This window comes from Mirounga angustirostris, unplaced genomic scaffold (assembly GCF_029215605.1).
Source record: "Mirounga angustirostris isolate CCGP_5_RB_7025 unplaced genomic scaffold, mMirAng1.0.hap1 SCAF_6, whole genome shotgun sequence".
Taxonomy (NCBI): Eukaryota; Metazoa; Chordata; class Mammalia; order Carnivora; family Phocidae; genus Mirounga; species Mirounga angustirostris.
In genome coordinates this window covers 152,037,140-152,058,073 of record NW_026991714.1, presented here as the reverse complement: position 1 = coordinate 152,058,073, position 20,934 = coordinate 152,037,140, and the positions used below count along the sequence as shown (strand labels likewise).

General features: G+C 48.5%; 1 protein-coding gene across 13 annotated transcripts in view; it reads left to right on the top strand.

The window, feature by feature from the left end:
- Positions 1–311: 311 nt before the first annotated feature.
- The window catches only part of EBF3 (EBF transcription factor 3), a 116,635-nt gene continuing 96,012 nt past the window's right edge, over positions 312–20,934 (top strand). For 4 of the 13 annotated variants that reach the window (XM_064595467.1, XM_045879078.3, XM_045879077.3 and 1 more), the window contains exons 1-6: positions 313–944; positions 1,050–1,206; positions 1,568–1,631; positions 2,329–2,384; positions 5,380–5,453; positions 7,069–7,137. In XM_064595467.1, the coding sequence (XP_064451537.1) occupies positions 811–944; positions 1,050–1,206; positions 1,568–1,631; positions 2,329–2,384; positions 5,380–5,453; positions 7,069–7,137 (554 nt within the window). In that variant the 5' untranslated portion in view covers positions 313–810. Of the gene's footprint in view, positions 945–1,049; positions 1,207–1,567; positions 1,632–2,328; positions 2,385–5,379; positions 5,454–7,068; positions 7,138–20,934 lie in introns of all 13 variants that reach the window. The other 9 variants (XM_045879080.3, XM_045879083.3, XM_045879082.3 and 6 more) reach the window with 4 other exon arrangements.

Below are 20,934 nucleotides of genomic sequence, written 5' to 3'. Positions count from 1 at the left end.
TTTCATTTCGAGATTTGTTCGGGCGAGTAGTAACTTCTGGGCTGCGGGTGGGCGCGAAGAGCCGCGGAGCGTGGCTGGGGGCGGCGGCGGCGGCGCTCGGCGGCGGCGGGGCTCGCGGGGCTCGCGGGGCTCGGGCCGGCTCGCGGCGCCGTCAGGCAGTCAGTCAGCGAGCGCGGCGGCGGCGGCGGCGGCGAGGGGCGCGGCGAGGGGCGGCCGCTCCCATATATGGCGCAGGCGCCGCCCCCCGACGTCACCCTCTGACAGCGCCGCTCCCGGGGGCTTCGAGTTTTGGCTCCCGGGAAAGGGTCCATTCCTCGGGGAGAGAGGGCTGAGTTTTGTGCGCCTCCGTCCGCTGCGCGCGCCGCTCCAGGCCCCGCCGCGCCCCGCCTGCGCCCGGGACTGCGCCGCGGCGCTCACTGCCCCGTTTATTTGTCTTTGGAGCAGGCGGGCCGCGCCAGAAGCGGGCGATCCCGCCGTGTCCTGCAGCCGCGGACGCCGCCTGGCTAGGATGACACCACGTTGAGCGCGCCTGCAAACCACCGCCACCACCACCACCGCATCCGCGGCCACCGCGGCCACCGCGTCCCGCTCCTCCGAAGCGCCGCCGCTCCCGCGCCCCCGGCCGTCCGGAGCGCCCGGCCGCTGGTGTATGTCGCGCCTGCCCGGGACGGGCTGAAGCCGGCGGCGGGCCGGACCGCAGGCGCCGAGCAGGGCGAGCGCGGCCAGGGCAGCCGCCTGCCGCCGAGCGCCGAGCGCCGCTGCTCGCGGAAGCGCCTTCGGCCGGAGCCGCGGCCGCCGCCAGCAGTGTTCATGTTTGGGATTCAGGAGAACATTCCGCGCGGGGGGACGACCATGAAGGAGGAGCCGCTGGGCAGCGGCATGAACCCGGTGCGCTCGTGGATGCACACGGCGGGGGTGGTGGACGCCAACACGGCCGCCCAGAGGTACGTACCGGCCGCCCCCGCGCGCCCTGGCCCCGGCCCGGCCGGGTCCCCGCAGCCGGCCGGCGCCGCGCTCCTCACCGGGCCGCCGTCTCTTTCCTCCCGCAGCGGCGTGGGGCTGGCGCGGGCGCACTTCGAGAAGCAGCCGCCTTCCAACCTCCGGAAGTCCAATTTCTTCCACTTCGTGCTGGCGCTCTACGACAGGCAGGGGCAGCCGGTGGAGATCGAAAGGACCGCGTTCGTGGACTTTGTGGAGAAGGAGAAAGTAAGTGCAAGCACACGGCCGCACGCTCCGTCTTTCTAGAAGTGGGGGGCAGGCGGTGCCCGAGCGCGGTGGCCCCGAGTGCCCCCCTCGGCGGCGGGCACCGCTCGCGAGGCGCCCCCGCCGCCGCCACGTGCGGCCGCCCGGGCCCGCCGAGGGCTGCGCAACTTCCCCGCGCCCCCGACTCACTCGGGGCGAGGAGCACGCCGGGCTCCCAGCAGGGGAGTGACATCAGCGCGCCCCTCCGAGCTAGGACTCCTGCCCTGTGTGGGGCCACGGGGCCTCGGCCGCGGAGGGGGACGGAGCGCGGTGGCCGCGCCGGACACCGATCGCGCTAAATGCCATTATTTATCGTTCCTTTCAGGAGCCCAACAACGAGAAAACCAACAACGGCATCCACTATAAACTCCAGTTGCTGTATAGCAACGGTAAGTGGCTGCCGCCGCCTGCCCGCCCCTGCCCGGGCTCGCGCTCCCTTCCCGAGACGGCTAGAGGACATAAAGATTTTGAGATTAAAATGACATGGATGTAAACACGAATTCTTCTCATGGCATAGGAGGAAAACAAAACATAAACGATCAATAAGTCGATGGCACTTCACATGATTAACCGGTGGGGCGTGAAGCAGAAAGTAAAAAGGGGGATCGATATGGGCTTCAGCAGAGCATCACTTTTAAGTGACTTTTTTCAATTTTGCAAATTAATGTTAATTATTGAGATGGGGGAAGCTCCATAAACGGGAGCATAACTTACTTCCTGTGCACGAGTTTTTTAAAAAAAAATCCTCGAGAGACATTAGAAAGAGTTCAAACTCTCACTCATTTGGTGCTCTCTGTTTTCTAAAAAATAAATGAGCACATGGGCCCACCGGTGTGGCAACCCAGGCCTGCTCTCAGTCTGGCAAATTTGTTGCACCTTTCAGTGCAAACCTAAGAGTCTTGAGGTTCTTAATTAAGAGAAGAAACCAAGAGAAGGAGAAGTGATTGGGGTTCTCTTTCTTGCCTTTTAAGGGGCACGCCTAAGTTTTGCTGCTTCACTGCCCACAGCAGTCCTGAGTTACCGACTTCCTGTGCCCCAGGTGCCCTCGCTAAAATCCTGATGAGAATTTGTCCCTGTTTTTTGCAGGAGTCAGAACGGAGCAGGATCTGTATGTTCGCCTCATAGATTCAATGACCAAACAGGTGAGAAAGTTCAAGCCTCTGCACTAGTCCGCGCTGCTCAGCTGTCTTGTCCTGGGGTTGAGATGGGGGTACTGACAAACGAACTGGTGGAGTTGTTTTCCATCTAGTTTCCTTGACATGCTAATGAGAATTCCATATTTATTGGAATAAATGATGCGATGGGTAAAACAGTTCATGCTGTCGTTAGAACAGGACATCTATGCTTTCATTAGATGGCGTGTGATTGGGATAAAATTCTGTCTTAGTTATGGTAATTAATATTTGACAGAAAAATTTCAGGATACTTCTCCTCTTGTATATATTTTTAAATGTTTCTCTCTCTGCTTGGAATCATTTCATTGATTTTTTTTTTTCTATAACAAAGGCATCTAACTCCTTTCCAAAGCCCATTGAGTTGGACTTGATTAGTTCATTTTTTTCTCCTTTCCAGTGTGATGGTCTAGTAACGCGAGACGTTGATTTGGATTTAAAAGTGAAATGTGTTGGGGTGAAAAGTCACCTTGTTCTCCGCTAGTGCGTCTTCACCTTTCAGCCTCCCCTCTCCATAATTCAAACTCCCAGCTCCAGAGGTCACCCACATCCGTCCATTGCTCTGGGAGCAGCTTTTGCTCTCTCTCCCACCCTCTGTCATACCTTGTAAATAACATAATTACAAGCAGTTCCTTATTAAATTATTTAACCTGTCTTGGTCAACTTTTCCGATGATAACTATTGGCTATCAGTAATGTGATTAAGTGCAGAAAAAGCGCTTCATTGCTTTCTGACCTTGTGCAGTCTCTGGCTGGTTTTGTACCGGGTGGTGTGTTGTTGTGTAGTCCTGGTAAAAATTTACCCCCCTCCTCATTTTCTTAAAATAGTGTTGGGGGAGGGGAAAGTTCAATGTGTACAGTAAACCCACTCCAACAGATTGATTTAACATATACTTCCAAGGTGGGCTTCGGGCTTAGAAATGAAAGTAGCACCTTCATTTTTGATGCTAACTTTAAGAATTGTGAGCCAAGGGAAAAAGAACTCCTTGGTGCTTCCTGCAGCCCAGCTCGCTTGCTTCCCACTCTGTGTACAGCAATTAGTTTTTGGATTTTACTTCCCCTTTAAAAAGTTGGTCCTTACCTAGGCAACAAGCGGGTTGGATTTTAGTGTCTGCCGGGTAAAACAGTGTGGTTTTCTCTCAGAGTGAAACAGATCTTACAGGTAGACGACCGCGTTTCTGACAAAGACGGAGGCCGTGTGCCCTTCGGTAATTATTCCACTTGGATCCAGAGAAGCCTCTGGAACTAGGGCTGCTCGTTGACAGGGTGCTTTTATTTCCTTTGTATATAAGGGCTAAATGTTGTCGGAAGCCGCAGTGTTCTAATTAAGAGGTTGATGTAGGCAGCGCTAAGTTTCTCTGTTGTTGCTTAGAGGAGGCGGCTTCGTTTTAAGTGTATTCTTATTGTTCGTTTAGCCATGTACCTTTGCAACAGAAGCAGGGCTGAAAATAAAGGCATTTAATCTCCTCTCACTGACGGGATGGGGGGGGGGAAGGAAAGAAATAGCCCAGTAACTGATCAAAGAGTCAATGGCGCTGAACCGACAGTTTATGGATTTCTGTTTGTGCTACAAAATAAAAAATAAATCACATATAAATACGGGGATCCACAGGAGGACAAGCCGAGCTCTCAGAAGTGCTGGTGTCCGCCTCGGCCAAGCGCCCGGCAGCCCCAGGCGGCCCGCTGGCCTGCGGTGACACCCATCACTTCTGTGGTTCCGAGCAGATCGGGAGGGAGTCTGGGGGAGAGGGGCTCGCTGGGACCCTTCCCTCTTCCCAGAGGGCAGCCTCAGGCTTTCTGGAGAAAGGGCTTTGTCCGCCTGGAAGTGGAGGAAAGTGTTAGAAGTGCCCGAGGAGATTGGAAGTAATTTCCAGATAATTTTCGGTGGGGGGAGGGCACCGGAGAGGGGACTCCCCTCCCCCTTCCGTGGAATTTTTCTGCCGGGAACTTGCGGCCCCCGCCCCCCGCCCCTCCCCCAGTGACCTTTCCCCCCCTTTTTTTCTTTTTCTGCGAGGCCGGCGGTGGGGCTGGCGCAGGCGGCGGTGCGGGCGGCCCCCGGCCCCCGGCCCCCGGCCCCCGGCTCGGGTTCCGGGCGGCAGAGCCGGGCCGAGCGCGGTCGTGAGCGCACCTAGGGCTTCGCACCATCTGGCGGAGCCTCTGCTCAAAACCCACCCGAGCGTGTGCGCAGACACTGCCTTTTTACCCGAGAAAAATCACTGTTCGCAGTTTCAAAATAAACACCAGATTGGCCATTAGCGCTTTCTTTCCCAATCTCATCCGGCGGGGAGCACGTGGCCGCGCGGGCCGGGCGCCCCGGGGCCCCGAGCCCTCCTGCGGGCGCCTGGCGCCGCCACGCGCGGCTGCAGCACCCGGCCCGGGCCGCGGGCCGCGCTCGGAGCCCGGCCGCCCAGGGCCTCGCGCGGCGGCCGGCGCGCCGCGGGCACCCGGCTCCGGAAGGCCGGCAGCGGCCGGGGCGCGGGCTCCGCACGAGCACACTGCTGCCCCGGCGGCTCCCCCCCGCTCCTACGGTCGCGGCGCCTTCTGGTCGGCGGCTTCCGACACGCACATCGCGACGCGGGGGAGACAATGGCCCAAGGACACGGCCGGCGCGGGCAGCCCAGGGGGCCCCGGAGCCCCGAGCCCTTCGCTTCCTGCGCCCCGGCCTGGGCTTCTCTGTCACTGCCCACCCCGCCCCCCGCCCCCCGCCTCAGACCCAGCCCGGCTGGCACACTCCGGACCCCAAGGCCCGGCGCAGGCCCGGCGGGCGCCCGGGACGGGAGGCTGCCTCGGCCTAGCTCCGCTCCGGGGTGGCTCTGCCGGGGCGGGTGGCCTGGCTGGGCCCTGGCGCCTCCCGGTGCCCACCGTGCACCTGCAGCCCGCCAGGCCCGCAGCGCCCGGGGCGGTTGGGCGCCAAAGCCGCGGGCGCTGCGTGACCCCCGCCTCTGCTTGCCCCCCCTCCCCCGCAGGCCATCGTGTACGAGGGCCAGGACAAGAACCCGGAGATGTGTCGCGTGCTGCTGACCCACGAGATAATGTGCAGGTGAGCGGCGGGCGCGGGCAGCGGGGGCGCGGGCGGCCTCGGCGCCAGCTGCGTCTACAAAGGACGCTGCCTGCCGGCGCCACCACCCCGCCCAGCTTCGGGCAGGGCATCGATTGAAATGCAATCGGCCGGAGTCTGCGCGCCTGGCCACCGAGGAGCCGGCTCCCACTTCCCCCACCCCGGTGAGGACGCCCAGCGCGACCGGCTGCTCGGCGGAGCGGATTAATATGTTGGCCGTGTCGCGGCAGTGTAGTCAAAAAACGAGAACAGGGCCTGGGTGATGCCTCTGTCCCCGATGCCGGAGGAGTCAGAGAGCACTCGGAATCATTTTACTACTTCCTTCTCAAGCACTGGCATCCTGAGATACACAATTGTCCGTTATTGATAAAAAGGAAACTCTCTGTACTTATTATAGAGCTCGTGTATGTGAGAATTGGATTGTGATTCTGTCAGTTAACCTCTTCCCCAGAGCAGCGATGCATCGTTCATATTGTTGTTAGATTGTGTGCTCGTTCCTTGAGATCTCTGTCAGAAGAGCAATTTCCCACCTGTTTTTTTTCTAACTACCACAAGACTTTCACCCCTACATGGCAAATAAAAATGCATCATTGACTTTGTATGTGCGGCATGTGAAATATAGTTGCAAGGAATAAGGACCTGCTTCACGGGCTTCCAGGCGACAGTAGCAGGCCTCAGACTCTGAGGGGCATACTCTGCCTGGCTACAATGCCTATCGCCTAAATGCCATTTCTGAGCAGACATATTGTTACAGCGCTAATATACAAAAGCTGACTTTTTCTCATATCAGGTAATAAATATAAATTACAACCAATAAAGTGGAATTTCTTTATTATCCACTTCTGCATGTACTGCAATTAACATAGAAAGCGCACAGATGTGATTTAAGCTCTAAGTGGAAGACTGTAGACTTTCTTTAATCACTTTAGCTGTCAGCTTTAAAAGGCTTTATATACTTTGCCTACCATATGGTGTTAATTTAGCTAATTTAGACATGTAACCATTATACAAGTATGCTTTTTTAAAATGCAAGAAGCATAACATTTTTGTTTCATTTCTGCTTTAATTAAAGTTTCAATAACGGAGTTAAGGTAGGCTTAAAGAAGGAACAATAGAAGTTTCTGATAGATTGATGCATGCTTTTGTGCTTATAATTAATAAATGCCCAAAAGAAATATTGGTTGAAGGTGGCATCTTGCATCTTTTCCAGAAATAACAGCTTGACAATTAGAGGTAAACAAAAGCCGGAGCTGTGAAAAGTTATTCCCAAGCCTCCTGCCTCCCCTTCTCCTCAGTTCATTGCAAAGACAAACACCGACAACATGTTTTCCATATTTTAGCATTAGAATTTATATAGTAGCTCAGTTACCCTCCTAGGGTAACAGCTATGCTCAACTTTGCTCCTTCCCGTAGAAACTTGCATCCTAAGTTTAGCCTCAGAGCCCATGAACTCACTGGGTTTAAATTTGCCAAATTGCTGGGGTAGGAGAACTTGTTTTCTTGACTCCAACCACTTTCGCGTCCGACTTCAAAAAAAAAAAAAAAAATTACAAGGACACAACGCATGTTAAAACCACTGTTTACAATTCTTCCACAGCCGGTGCTGTGACAAGAAAAGTTGTGGCAACAGAAACGAAACGCCCTCAGACCCTGTAATCATTGACAGGTAAGGATGACTTCTTTATTTCTCAAAACAAAACCGCAACAACAACCAAACCCTTTGCTTTGCTTGGTTTCCGGTTGCTCCCTATTTTTGAGTCTGGTGTGGAGCTCCTCGTGCGCGTTGCACCATTTGTTGTCCGCGTGTGTTATCATGCACAGGTGGGTTGACTTGGAAACCTGGTGGCTCGCTCTGTGGGGATTCAGTAATTGCTTGCGAGTTGTCAAGGGAAGCGGTTTCATCTGCCTCTGCTCTCACTGTGAGGAGCACTTTATGCCTAGAGAGTTTCTGGCTTTAAACCCAGAGATATGTCATAAAATGCTTTTTGCTAATTTGTTAACAAGTATTTCATTTTTGCATTATTTTTTATCTCGGATGATAGCTGAAGTTGAGGCTTGGGTGGTGTGACTGTTGTAATTGTTGCCCAGTGTTAGAATGAATTTAATCTGCTCTCAATTAGTTGCAAAATGTCTCCTAATTTTTTTCCAATTGTGGCTGTCGTTTTATGTCAAGTAGCAAATATGTAACTAACAAACCAAAGTTGTTATAATTGAAACTAATTACACATGCTGGTTACATTTTCCAACATTAATTTCCATAACTAGATTAGCTGTATGCATTCTTTACATTTGCTGCTCTTCATCTTGCTATTTATCATATTCCTTGGGCAATGTTGCATCCTTTTAAGATACTAATCATTAGTCCTAATAGTGCTAATGTGCATTTGGCATTGCTTAAGTTGAAACAACAAAAACACTTCCTTCCACCCTCCTCTTCGAACACTCACCCAAATCGCGGGCTTTCGGTGACCTGGAGGAGAAGAGGGTTTCTTTCTTCCCAACAGTGGGGCACAGCAAAAGGCCCAGTGTGTGATTGACTGCAGATTTTGCAATTGGTACCCAAATCGAATAAATGTTGGGCATGTGCATACGACACCAGTTTTGTGAAGCAGAGGTTTAGACTGTTTTGAAGAGGGGTTGAATTTCAGCAGCTTTCATTACAAAGTTATCTTTTGATCGTGAACTTTGCTGTCCAGCGTCTGAAAAATTAAACCCGGAAAACTCTATGAGTTAAGCCTAAAGAAATATGCGCCACCAGTGGAGAGCAATGCTAATGTTTAACTAGCTGGAATAGCTGTTTGCTTAGTGGAGAATGTTCGGTATCTGACAGAAGGGACAGCTCTCTTATTAGTAATCAAATAGGGCTGACCAGTTGTGGCCGTCACTCAGGCAATTGAGAACAAGTTCAACACTTTATAGAACTCCAACTACAAAAATCAATATAATTATATTTGTCTTCAGTGTTGTGGCTATGGAAATCATACAGCCTTGGGTTGTCATCTTGTGACTGAATTTATTTTATTTTTGATTGGCTAAAAATGTTGGAGTAGCTCTTGGAATCTTGTCTCAATGGGGGATGCTTGAAAAGGCAGTGCATGCTTGCTCGGGATCCAGGACTGCGAAGTGTTTCATCTTTTGAGTTGTGTTCAATTTGTGATATTGGTACATTCTAGAAAGATGACTTGTTTTTAAATTGTGAGGTTTTCAGCATGGCACAATAATGGAGTAGTCTGATTCAACTGCCATTTTGGAGGCTGTGTTTTCCCTTCAAAATCATTTTGGGTTTGTTAACATTCAATCATTTATTGACTATTGATACTGAACAACTTTTAATACTCAGTTGTAATCACACAATGGGAAATATCTTCCCTTGATATGCAGAAATGTACTGTTTAATTCATGTCTGAATGCTCTCTTATACTTGGTTAATTAAAGTGTTTCCTAAGATTACTGATACCTTTCTAATCTAAGTAAGAGAAGTGTGTGATTGTTTGATATTCTAGAAGCATGAGAGGAGGGGAAAAATGTAAAAACATTTGGTTAATGGGTTTACCAAGTTTATTTGAATAAGGAGGATTGCAGCTCCATTTACGCCTGGCGTAAATGCTTTGGAGGTCTTAATTATTGATGAAAAATCTGCTCTGCTTCTAAATTCAAAGATATGACAATTTTATAGGAATTTTAATCACCTTCCATGTTAGGGATTTTAAGGTAAGGACAGTTTCTTACGCAGTGACAAACAGAATGTACATTTTTAGCATTCTTAAGAGAGCTGTCACTTATAATGAATAAATACTATTTGCATTTTGCTGCTTGATGTGAATCCTCATGACATCGTTGCTATATTGGCTCAATCTCCAGTTTTAGGCGTGTTTTGAGAGGAAAAACGAAGCATCTCGTGTTCACTAGGGCAAGTTGTGTTAATCAGAGAAAGAAAAACACCTACAGGAGGGGAATATCTTTAGAGAGAGGCAGTCTTTCGCGACTGAGATGTCTTTCAATTTTGTAATGATAGTCACTTCTGTGGGGTGAGTGCTGCCTCCTAAAATTAGTTGCTTATGTTGAGTTTCTGGCCTGTGTTCCCTCTTGAGTATTGCAGGATAAAATATCCCTTCAGATTGGTGAGTCAGTCTACAGGTCCCCATCAGCAATGTCATCACTTGGTTAGTTGGCTTAAAAAAGAATTATATACAATGTGCTTCGCCAGCTCCTTGTGGCCTTTGGATACATTTAGCAGGTTCTGACCAGATAAGGCATATTTGTCCTGAGGATATAAACCAATAATTCCAACCTGAATTGAGATCAATGGGCCCACATTTGTTCTAACCCACACCGAGCCTCTTCCGGCACGCCGAGACTGCTTTTCTGTGTTATGAGAACAGAAGAGTAAGCTTCCCGCTCTGGCAGGGAAATCACATTCTATAGACCCCGATGCCTTAAATCAATTAATTACACAATTTAGTTATCTTTCAGAAGCATTAAATACTCATGAACAGCACAGAAGACCCTTCAGAGTCAAAAAGAGGGGAAAAGGATTACCAAACCCTTTTAATTTATTGTGAAGGTTTCACTTACGTTAACTGTTTTCTTCCTCATAAAACAATGCCAGAGAAACCATTTTTTATAGCTCCACAAATATAATTACACTGGAGTTTATGTAAGATAATGTAACAACTTATGGGGTAAAGGAAAGGGGAAACGTAACATTGTAAAGTAAAAAGCATGGTCCATAAAGAGGCACCATAGGAGCGCTATGGTACGTCGTAGAGACCTGTGGAGAGCCAGATGTAAGGAGGGAAAAGGCGTGTGTGTGTGTACATACCCAGGCGCACGCACCCACATGTATGTGTATCTGTGTTTGTACACATATGCATATGCATGCATGATTTTTTTACGGTATTCCTGAAAAGGATGGGAGTATCATTTTCTTCATGGAATAATGTTTTCTGGGAAAACACAAAAGCAGATGGTCTTCATTAGGAACACCCATTGTCCACATATCCCAACTATGAACAGATAAATCTCTCTTGTTTCACCCGTACATTCCAAGGGCTGTAAATGATTACAGGATGTCGGTGTAGCTGCTAAACCAAAACCACACTTTGGCTCTCGTCCTCCTCCCGTGCCATCCTGATGTGTTCCCTGAGGCCTCCTGGAAGTGCCCGGCAAGGTCCCCGCTCTCACCTCCCTTCGTTGCCTGGCCTGGGCGGACCGGAGGTGCGCGGTGCGCACGGTCCAACTGTTGCAACCTGCGAGGCGGTGGGAGCCAGGTGCTGGGACCGTCCAGACAGGCCGGGTCGCGCACCGTGTGCTCGCGGAGCGCCGGGAGCGTGCGCGGCGGGGTGGTTCCAGATGGCACCGTCTCCCGCGTCCTACTTGCTGGCACCTCTGTGTCAGGCAGTGCCCCCCCACCCCCCAATAAATCTGGCATTGGTCTATGGAGTTTGGGAGACTTATCATTCCGAGTCTGTCCTACTTTCCTGTCTGGAAGCCAGACATCTGTTTATCCCATTTTCTTTCATACAGAGTTTGGAATAGCTTTAGTTTGGGGGGGGGGGGAGTTTTGTCATATTTAACAGCTGTTACAAAATTTCAACCCTGTGGGCTCTGAAAATACTTTTCAGCTGACCTCAGATTTTTATACATAATTGACATGGGGTTGTAGAAAAATATTATTTACTTAACCTTTATTGTCTGCGATTTCACATTGTCCTTAGTCAGACGTGCTAACTACCAACAATTCTAACTCGGCACCCCCCGCCCCTCCAAAGCCTTACTTTGATTCATTTGCGCGTTTTAAGTTTACACCTTTAAAGTGATTGCAGAACGGTAGCTGAAGACCGATTGGAGATTTTCTTTCTTTTTTTCTTTCTTTCTTTCTTTTTTTTTTTTTTAGTCAACAGTGTTTCCTTTCACTTCCTGTCACAAAGGTCAAAGAGAGCCGACCTTTGCTGGCAGTCCCCCTCACTGAATTATTCATGGCATTGACTTTTTGTCAGCAAACACAGTTGTGCTCTGGGACACTTTATTCATTTACCTCATTTAAAGCGCCTTTCTGCACCTGTTCAAGTATTAATATCATGTAATTTGGGCCTAATGCCGATTTTGCCGAACACTCATTATATTTTTTATTAGCTATATTTCCAAACGATTATGTATGATTATTACCAAGCCTTACAAACAGCACCGGGCTATTCCCCAGCCCCTTACATCTTCTTGTCAGGTTGTTTTCAGAAGCGGGGAGGATAAACATTTGACCAGTCCCACTGTTTTTATTCCTACTCTGTCTCCGAGCAGAGAACTTAAAGCTGCCTCCCTCACGGCTTTGCACGAGCGTGATTAAATCCAACTCCGAGGGAGCTGTACAAATGCCAGCATTTATAAGGTCAACGCTTTTGTTAAAAATGCCATGTAAATGAGGATCTGCAAAAAGGGACATTAAATAAAATTAAATTCATTGTCTTCTTTAATGTCATTTACATTTTGGCTAAGCCCTGGCCTGTCAAGGAGGATTTTAAAAATAATTTTAATTACACATCATTTAGGGATCCAGGGTTTTCTATTCAGTAGCATTTGGATAACCTGCAAAACGGAGACTGTTTATTAACTTCTTCAACGACAACGTGTCATTTCATCTGCATAAACGCGATGAAAACGGCACAGTTTGGTGTTAATTTTTCCTTCTCGGTTTTCTTAAAGATGTGAATATAATTATCAGCGAATAGGCCTGCGGATCCTGGAGCCCTTCTCGTGGTGCTGGCTGTGTCTGAGACACACTTCGGCTCAGGGGCTGTTTTAATGCACTGGGACTTGAGTGAAGGGCAGATACTGGCTAGAAATTTGGCAATACGAAGGCACACTTTGGATGAATGGATGTGGCTACAAAGAATCTGATTTTGCCTGGTACCAGCCCCATCTGGCTTCGGCACACTCAGGTGTGAATGGCTGTTTTATGCCCTGGCACGCCGGTGGGGAGAGGCAAAAAGTTCACCGTGCTCATTCATCCTTTAAACGTTTTTTTTTTTTTTTTTTTCCCATAAACTTCTGAAAATAAACAGGAGAGGAAGCGCTACATTACTGAGTCACAATGACATGCTTTCACTTAAATAGGGAGACACCAGAAACAGATCCCACTTTGTATGTTTTCCTCCCTGGAAGCCCCGGGATTAGCGGCTCTCCCTCATACATGCTAAGTCCGGGTGCTAACCGCCACTGCGTGCCACGGGGAGGGCAGTCGGCTGCCACCGTGGTTCGGGGCCACCACCAGGCCCAGCGCCTGCGTCTCTGGTCGAGGCCGGGGAGGCCTGCAGAGATTTATGGCTGCCTGGCCTGGGTAAGGACTCCATGGCCAGGCCAGGCAAAGGCTGGGTTTTAAAACAAGCCACACACCCGTAATGACTTCCGCAACACTCTCACACGACTCTGATTCTTGTCCCCTGTGCAAGGGAGAAGCCTCCTCACTGCTGCTGAGGCTGTATGCAGGAGCCCCGGGCAGCAGGCCGGGCATGAAAATGCAGGGGGCGGAGAGGAGGGGCTGAAAGCAGGGCTGTCAGAAGCTATACTCCAGGAGGTATGTTGACGCAAGCCATCCCGCGTCTCTGCGGCAGCCTTATCAGGTGAAAAGCAAAGATATTGCCAGTGCCTGTAATTGTGTTAGGATGGCTTGGATGAATTGGATTACCTTATGGAAAGCCGTCCAAACTCGGGGTTCTGTTACGCATGCTTACAGGAAGCAAATAATTACTCTCTGTGCACCAGGAGATAATTGGGGCTGGCCAGAGGCCTTCCCGTGCCGCCGAAGAAAGCAGGAGGAGCTCGCCTCGTCAGAGCATTTAGGAGACAAACAGGAGGACCATGGTCCTTGCTGCATGTCGGGGGGCTCGCTTCGATGCTGTAATTTCGGTTACTTTTCAACGGTGGTGAATAATTTATCGGAATTCAAACCACCAGTGGCACCGGGAGGCACGTTGGAGGAGCTAAAAATCCCACGCTCTAATGATGGAGATTGTCGTGGCAGACAGGAAGTGATGGACAAGTAGGGGTACAGGAAGTGAAAACTCAGGGAGCTTAGCCTGTGCTTGGCCCGGCTTCTAGAGCTTACACTCGGAGAAAATGAAAACCATGCACTCCCGTCAGCCCGCCAGAACACAAGCTCTTCTTGTTTGTTTATCTTCGTAGCAAATCTCCCAAAAATGTTTGTGGTGGAAAGTCCACATAATGAGACATTATGCTGGTATTATTAATGCTTTAAAGTAAGAATATGGCTATAATTCAGAAAAATAAGCAGAGGCATTTTACGTGTTAAGGGTTTTTTTTGGGTTGTATTTTATAAGCTGCTTAGTCTTTGGGGTAACCAGGGTTCATTAAATCGCAGCAGCTTGAAGAGAAACTGTTTCCAAAACTGTTTATTCAGAAAACAGTCTGTCCTATCTCTCAACGTAATAAATGCTGTAAATTTGCAACCAATCCGGTGGAGAGCACCGTGGAGGCTGGTGCCGGGAAACTCTTACTTTGGTTGGTTTTTGAATCCCTCATTTCCCTTTCCCTTTCAAAACAAAACACATGAAAAATATTCCTCTAATTCCTTCGCTGGAAGTTGCTCAGCTAGAAAATACTCAAAACGCACTCGGGGCCGTGCCAGCGGCGGACGCATGCAAAGGGAGCAGAGGGGCTGCGCCGCGCTTCCCCAGTAATTCGCTAGGAAATGAGTTTAACATGTGCGGAAAGGAAGGGCTCGAGTTTGTGTTGTTGTAGGACACAGAGCCCAGGCCCCACTGACGGAAGGAGTCGGCTCCAGCTTGTCTCTGCTGGGTGTGGAGGGGAGCTGCTCACACATCTGGGGAGGAGGCCGTGCTGAGCCCAGACAGGCAGCTCCAGCCGCACCCCTGCCTCCACCTCCCCCTCCTCCCTCTTCTCTCCCACCTCTCCCGGCCCCCTCCTCCTCCTCCTCCCTCCTCTTCTCTCTCCCCTGCCCCCGCCCCCTCCCCATCCCTCCTCCCTCCTCCCTCCTCCCTCCTCGCCTCTATTTTTTCTTTTCCCTCACTCTCAGCAGAAAGCAGTTGGGGGCAGGGTGCCCTGTTAAAACAAGACAAAACTTGGGCGGTGTTGAAGGCCCTGAAAACATTTGCCCTTCTTATGATGAGACTCCAAAGGGGGAAAGAGCAGCCTTGACCTGAGGCCCACCATCCCAGCGAAGGCTGCAAGCCTCACACCTTGATGTCCGTTTTCACTGAAATGGAAAACCTTCGCAGAAGTGGCCAGTCTGGATGTGATGGAGTCCCTGAAAAGTGGGGCTGGAGGCCACCCCTGGTGTGAGGCTGTCGGAGGGTGACCCATGTGCGGCGCGTGCGTGCGTGCGTGTGGAGGCGGGGCAGTCAGGTCACCCCGACTCTGGGTGGGGGATGGGGCCTGCACAGAAGGCCCGTTAGGAAAGGGTGCCCCTTTTATTTCAAATAACACCCAACAAAACCAACTTGGCATTGGGGAGGGGTCAGGGATACTCCTCCCTGAGAATCCCTTAAGTTTTCTAAGACCTTTGGTGCCAGGGGGTGTGGTCTGCATGTACCTAAACCCTGTTCTGACCAGTTTACACAGGTGTCCTTCCCAAGTGTCACGACTCAGAATCTCCAAGCTATCCAGCTCTGTAAGTGACATCCCATGGCCAGGAAGAAAAACCCGGAGACATAAACCGATGCTGGGGAGTGGGTGGTCAAGGAGCAGGGCCATGGACTCCACACCTGCACCAGCGACAAACCACCCCAACTTGGCGTGTCCTTCCTGTGCATTTGATACAGATTCCAAGATGGTCTGAGACTGCTTTTTAGAAAAATTAATAGATTTTTTAAGTAAAGCTCTAGGCCTAAAGTAAGCTCTAGGCCCAATGAGGGGCTCGAACTCACAACCCTGTCAAGAGTCCCATGCTCTACGGACTGAGCCAGCCAGGGGCTCCTAGACTATATTTTTTTAGAGCAGTTCAAGGTATAGACACAGGAGCAGGAAGGACAAAGTTGCCATAGTCCCTTTTGGTAACATCTTGTGTGAGTGGGACACATGGTTGCAACTGATGAACCAACATTGATACACTGTAAGGAAAGCAAAGTCCACAGTTTGTATTAGCCTTCGCTCAGGGTGGTGTTCATCCCAAAGGCTCGCACAGTACTATGACGTCATGCGTTCCCCATAATGGTATCATGCAGAGTAGTCTCACTGCCCTAAACGTCCTCTGCACTCTGCCTGTTTGTGCCTCCGTGCCCACAGCCCCTGGCCAGCACTCCTCTTTCTACTATTTCCATCGTTTTGCCTTTTCCGGAATATCATATAGTTGGAATCCGACAGAATGTAGCCTTTTCAGATTAGTCTCTTTTGCTTACAGATGCACATTTAAGATCTTCCGTGCATTTTTGTGACTTCATAGCCACAGATACTACTTTTTGAATTTCCATTTTCCCCCCTTTTTAAAGGTTTCTGGGTGATCTTTTCTCTTTCATTTAATGTCTTTGTGTTTTTGTAATAAACTCCCTTACTTGTGAGATTATCACCGCACATAGTGACATAGTGCTTGGATATTTGGATGTTGTCTGTAGGTTTCTCATGGCTTTTAGAAGTTCACATGTTCTACCCCATTTTTTTTTTTTTTAAGCAGTTGGCTCCTTTGCAAAGAAATGCACACCTTTTACCAAGAGTTTATTTAAGTGGTATGACTCCATTTTGCTTATTATCAGGGTTTCCCTCCCCCTCCCCCCCCGTAATACTTCTTTGGGATACTTAAATAGCATAGACCATAAAAGGAGAATGATTAAATTATTGGAAGGCAAGTGTGCTACACTGTGGCATAAAAATGGAATGAATTCAGCATTCAGCGTAGTTGTTGGCTTTTTTGGTTTAATAAATTAAACTACAAATTTTCCTAATTGCCAAACAAAATGTTAGGCCAGCTTTAGCCGTTGCTGACAGTGAAACAGAACATAAAACCTGCTGAGAGTTATATGTGGTATTTAGTACGAGACGGAGCAACGAAAGGGTTTTATGGCTAAGTATGAATTCACACCCAGAGCATTTGTTTCACATTAGGAGAGGTTTGTAAATCAGATCAGTGTGCCGGGGTGGGGTGGTCCCCGGCAGCCTCTCTCCTGTCTCTCCGTCCTGATATTTGGTTATTGGAATCGCTGCCAAAGGGAGCTCCCCCGTCCATTTCCATTTTCTCAATGAAGCGATTCGTCCTCTGACATCAGGAAGATTGGGTCAGGAAATAAGTGGGGGATTGGATTAGACGTGATGCTCATCCCCACCATCCGAGGTCATCGGCCTGATCCGGCCAGCCGGCAGCAGCCATCAGTTACCAAGACGCGGGCTGCCCGTAGGTCCTTGGCCGGCAGGGACCCCAGGGAAGGTGAGAAGGATCTGGGAAAGTGCTTTCAGGGGAAAAAATGGCAATAACTATCATTTATTAAATTTGACAAGCAGGTTCTAAATATAACAGCCCTTTTCCCAAAGATCATTACTTTGAACAAATAAATGAGCTATGCAAGTTAATAAACGGCCAGGTTCCCCGTCCAGAGGTGTGCCTTTGTGCAGCTCAGAAATAGACCCTGCTCTCTCCCACTGCCCTCACGAACGGCTGGTCCTCTCCCATTTCTGCTGGTCACCAAAGCTTTTGTGTTGGACTTTCTGCTCTCAGGGTATCGCATGCCCACGACAATCCAAGAAAAAGCTTTGCAACCAAAATAAACTTGCCTTGATTCTGAATAACACGGCACGTAGTTATGCCTTATCATTTTGAAAAGGCTCTTGTACGTGATTGTGAATTTAGCAAGGCCTGTAAGTACATTTAACTTTAAGAAAAAAATGAGTGGGCTGTTACAAGTCTTGTGGTCAGAAGCGTATTTGTTGGGCTAGGGGTGTTTGTCATGACAAGTGACTGCCGCTTGTGTTCCCTAAGACCCCATTATAATTATCCCCAGCAATTAGAGCATCCAGAACCCCCTTCCAGCCCCAAACACATTTGTTCCCATTTATTAGACTGTGAGCAGTAACTAATTTACATTGTTTCAGAGTTGTGTGTTATGGTAATTTATTGCGTGTGCTGGGGGTCAAACAGAGTTGACCAGTCGGCAGGGCAGACCCTCGCAGGGCAAGGACGGAGGGTCTAGAAACGTGAAGGCAGCGAAGCCAGGGGCACGTGATGTGAAACCCGCTACGGTCTTTTTAATCATGTTTTGATTTATCCTCTGTTACATTTACTCTTGTTCCCTTTCTGTTTTTTAACAAATCAGAGCTGGGAACAGGATTTTTTTTTTTTTTTTTTTTTTGAAGGAAATGGAAGCGATATCTTCTAACGAGTGGAAACTTTTACTAATGCCCTGAATAAAATATTTGTCAGCGGCCTCCACTAAACGTAAAAGCACTCCGCAGAGGAAACAATGCTGTAACTGTTCCCCTTCTCATCATAGCAGGTTTCGTTATCAAGTCGAGGAAAAAGGCTTGTTTAGGCGAAAATAATGATCATAAATAGAGCCGTATAGTGGGGCTCGGAGGAAGTGGTGACAGTGCGTGCTATCAGGACCAGCAATTGCAAGGAAATATGAGTGTTCTGATCCAGGGAAGCAGTAATTATCTTTTTGTGAAGAATGTACAATGATGTCGGATGATGAATTGATCGCAGATTGGAAGCGTGGTTTAACTGTCATGTACAGAGATAAGAGGGAGCCCCGGGATTGCTCATCGCTTCTGCTAGTTCACAGCCAGCCAGTTTATTAGCACAAATCCCAAATGTTTAGTAAACTCATTAGGTTCCATCTAATGCTAATTTATCATCATAGATGGAACCCTAGCACTGGAGGCCGGAGGACTGTACCGAATCCACATGATTTACGGAGCTTTCTGATCAATCACGTCCTTTGCACTGGCCATTTTTCTTCAAATGCTTTAAACGGGCCTGAGTGATCCATAGGATTAGGCCATGGCAATCGGTTAGGGTTCTCCGGAGTTATCTTTCCTGTGATGGTTATCTGAAAGGTTAAGAAATCCTATACAGTCTGATGTGGGGAGAGCTTCGGTTTTGGATGGCTCCGGCATCTCCCTCCTACCTGCCGCCCCTTCTCTCCTCCCCCCACCACAGCCTTCCCCTCCCCTCCCCATTCTCCCTTTTCCTTTTATAATCCAGTCACAGAGTCGAATTCAAAGAATTTCCTTGCAAAATCAGTTTACCAAGAAATGCATCATGGTACATAAATGTCAAGTACAGTTTATTCTAAACTTCAGACAGTGTTTTTCTTTTAAAAAATCAGGCTTTAAATGCCCAGTTCTCCTGACATTTTCGTACATATTCTATAGTGTTTTCGAAGAGGGTAATAACCTTTGCTTGATCCTAGGCAACAGCTGCAAAGATAATGAAATTCTTATGATATTTCACCAGGTAAAATGTGAATTGCAGAAGAAAAGCTATTGAATTTTTATGGATCTTAATCGCATAAAATGAGATTCATGGGGCATACGTATAACTACACTCGGCGGAGTGGCGGCTGCAATCACGGGGAGAAGTCGCTGTGCGGTGTGAGGGGCGCTCCAGCTTCCGCTCGCAAAACGCTCCCCAAACGCTGCCTTCAGCTCGCCCTAAGAGTGATAATGAAATATGACAGAAATTTCCTTGTGCTGGATCAGTGGCAAGAGAGGTCCTGCACGGCCTATATTAATTCATCTGACTTATGTTCCAGGTCTTGATTTACCTTATGATTAAAAACTTGTGCAGGTTTGCTCACCAATTGAAATCAGATCTCATCTGCAGCCCAGTGATATTGATCCCTATTTAACATCAAGGCTCAGAATTGATTGGCATTGATTAACAATAAAAATGCTCTCCTCCATGTCCAGCCACCAAGCCAATATTCTGAAAGAAGTGCACTGTGGTGTTCTTCTCATTGACCAATCTGAACAGAGAAATGGTCCCGCCCGCACATAAACAATATATTTTAATGTTATTGTAACTGGATGCCGGACCGGCGGTGCAAATTGATTTTATTCTTGTTGTATAAGATAAATATCTTTAATAAAATTCTCATTTTATTTAGGATTTTACAGGAATAACTTGATTACTAGAATAGTGATATTTTTTCTTCTCCCACAGTGTAAAAAATGGATTAAAACATAAAGGCTATAATAACACTAGAGGTGAAATGTTAATCAACTCAGAAATCACACACGGGGCGGGAAAGTCTGGGGAAATATTTTACCCGTGGAGACACATGCTGCATTTTGCATGCTGCTGGTTTTACTGAGCATTTTATAGTTTCGCCTGGGTCTGCTAGCCCACGACTGTCGTGCGCTGAAGGCTAGCTTCCCTCCATAATGTCGTGTGAGCATATGGTTCCAGAGAGCGCAGACGGAAGAACTGCTCAACAGGATCAAACCCAAAAGCCTTAAAGAGGCTGTTTGTTTCTGTTTTGTTGTTACTAGCTAGAGTAGATGCAGCCTGTCAAAAGAATTTCTGACAGTTCTTTTAACTAATGGCAGAGGGAGAAGTAAATGTATTAAGGAAAATAAATAAGAAAAGTCTTGCACGATGAAACTTTTGGTATGGATGCCGGGGACTCGTCTTGTTCCTGAGCCCGGCTGGTAATGCTGGCGAGCGATTGGTGCTCATCCTTTGCGTCCAAGCGCGCTGGAGGCCAGGTCCAGCTGAAAGAAATTATCCAATCTCTAACATCCAGAAGTTTACAGTTATATAATGATGGAGAAAACCACAAATCCCAAGGGATGTCAAATTTTAGAGATACTTTAGAAATGAAATTATCCAACCAAGCCTATAAGACAACCTTCTTGTACTTAAGACAAAAACGACAATCTGGAATTAATTTTTTTTTTTTTGTGATAGGGCAAATCCAATTTGCTTCTTTAACTGTTGATTAAGGAATCAGTTCTACAAGGCTGTCCCCTGTAAGTATTTGCTGTTTATTTGTCTGTGGAGAGCCACTGGAATCCCCTCCAACTGGGAGCGCAGGTCAGGCCTCGCGGTAATGAAGAGCCGGCTGGCAGCGAGCAGACACCCAGGCTGGCCTTGTTTGTGTGCAAGAAATAGTTGGCGTTCTGGGCAGCCAGGGGAGGGTCATACAGTCACCTCCCATCATGTAGGCAGAGCAGTTGAGAATGGTGGACCGAGTCTGTCGTCTGCAGCCTTCCTTTTGGAACCTGGAGGAGAACATCCATTAGAAAGCAATAAATAAGTAAATACCTTAAATTAGAATGTATCTTACACTAAGGTCCACTGAATTAATGTCAAAGTATGGTCTGGCATCAAAGGAACACTGACGTAACTGGTTTCACAACCAACGCCTGTTACCTGAGCTTTCTGCATGAAAAAGCCCCCCCCCCCATTTAAATTTGTTTGGGAAGAGTGTTGGTTGTAAGTATTTAATACAGTGTTTTATCTATTTCATTTAAAAATAAGATCTTACCAAAGATGGATTCA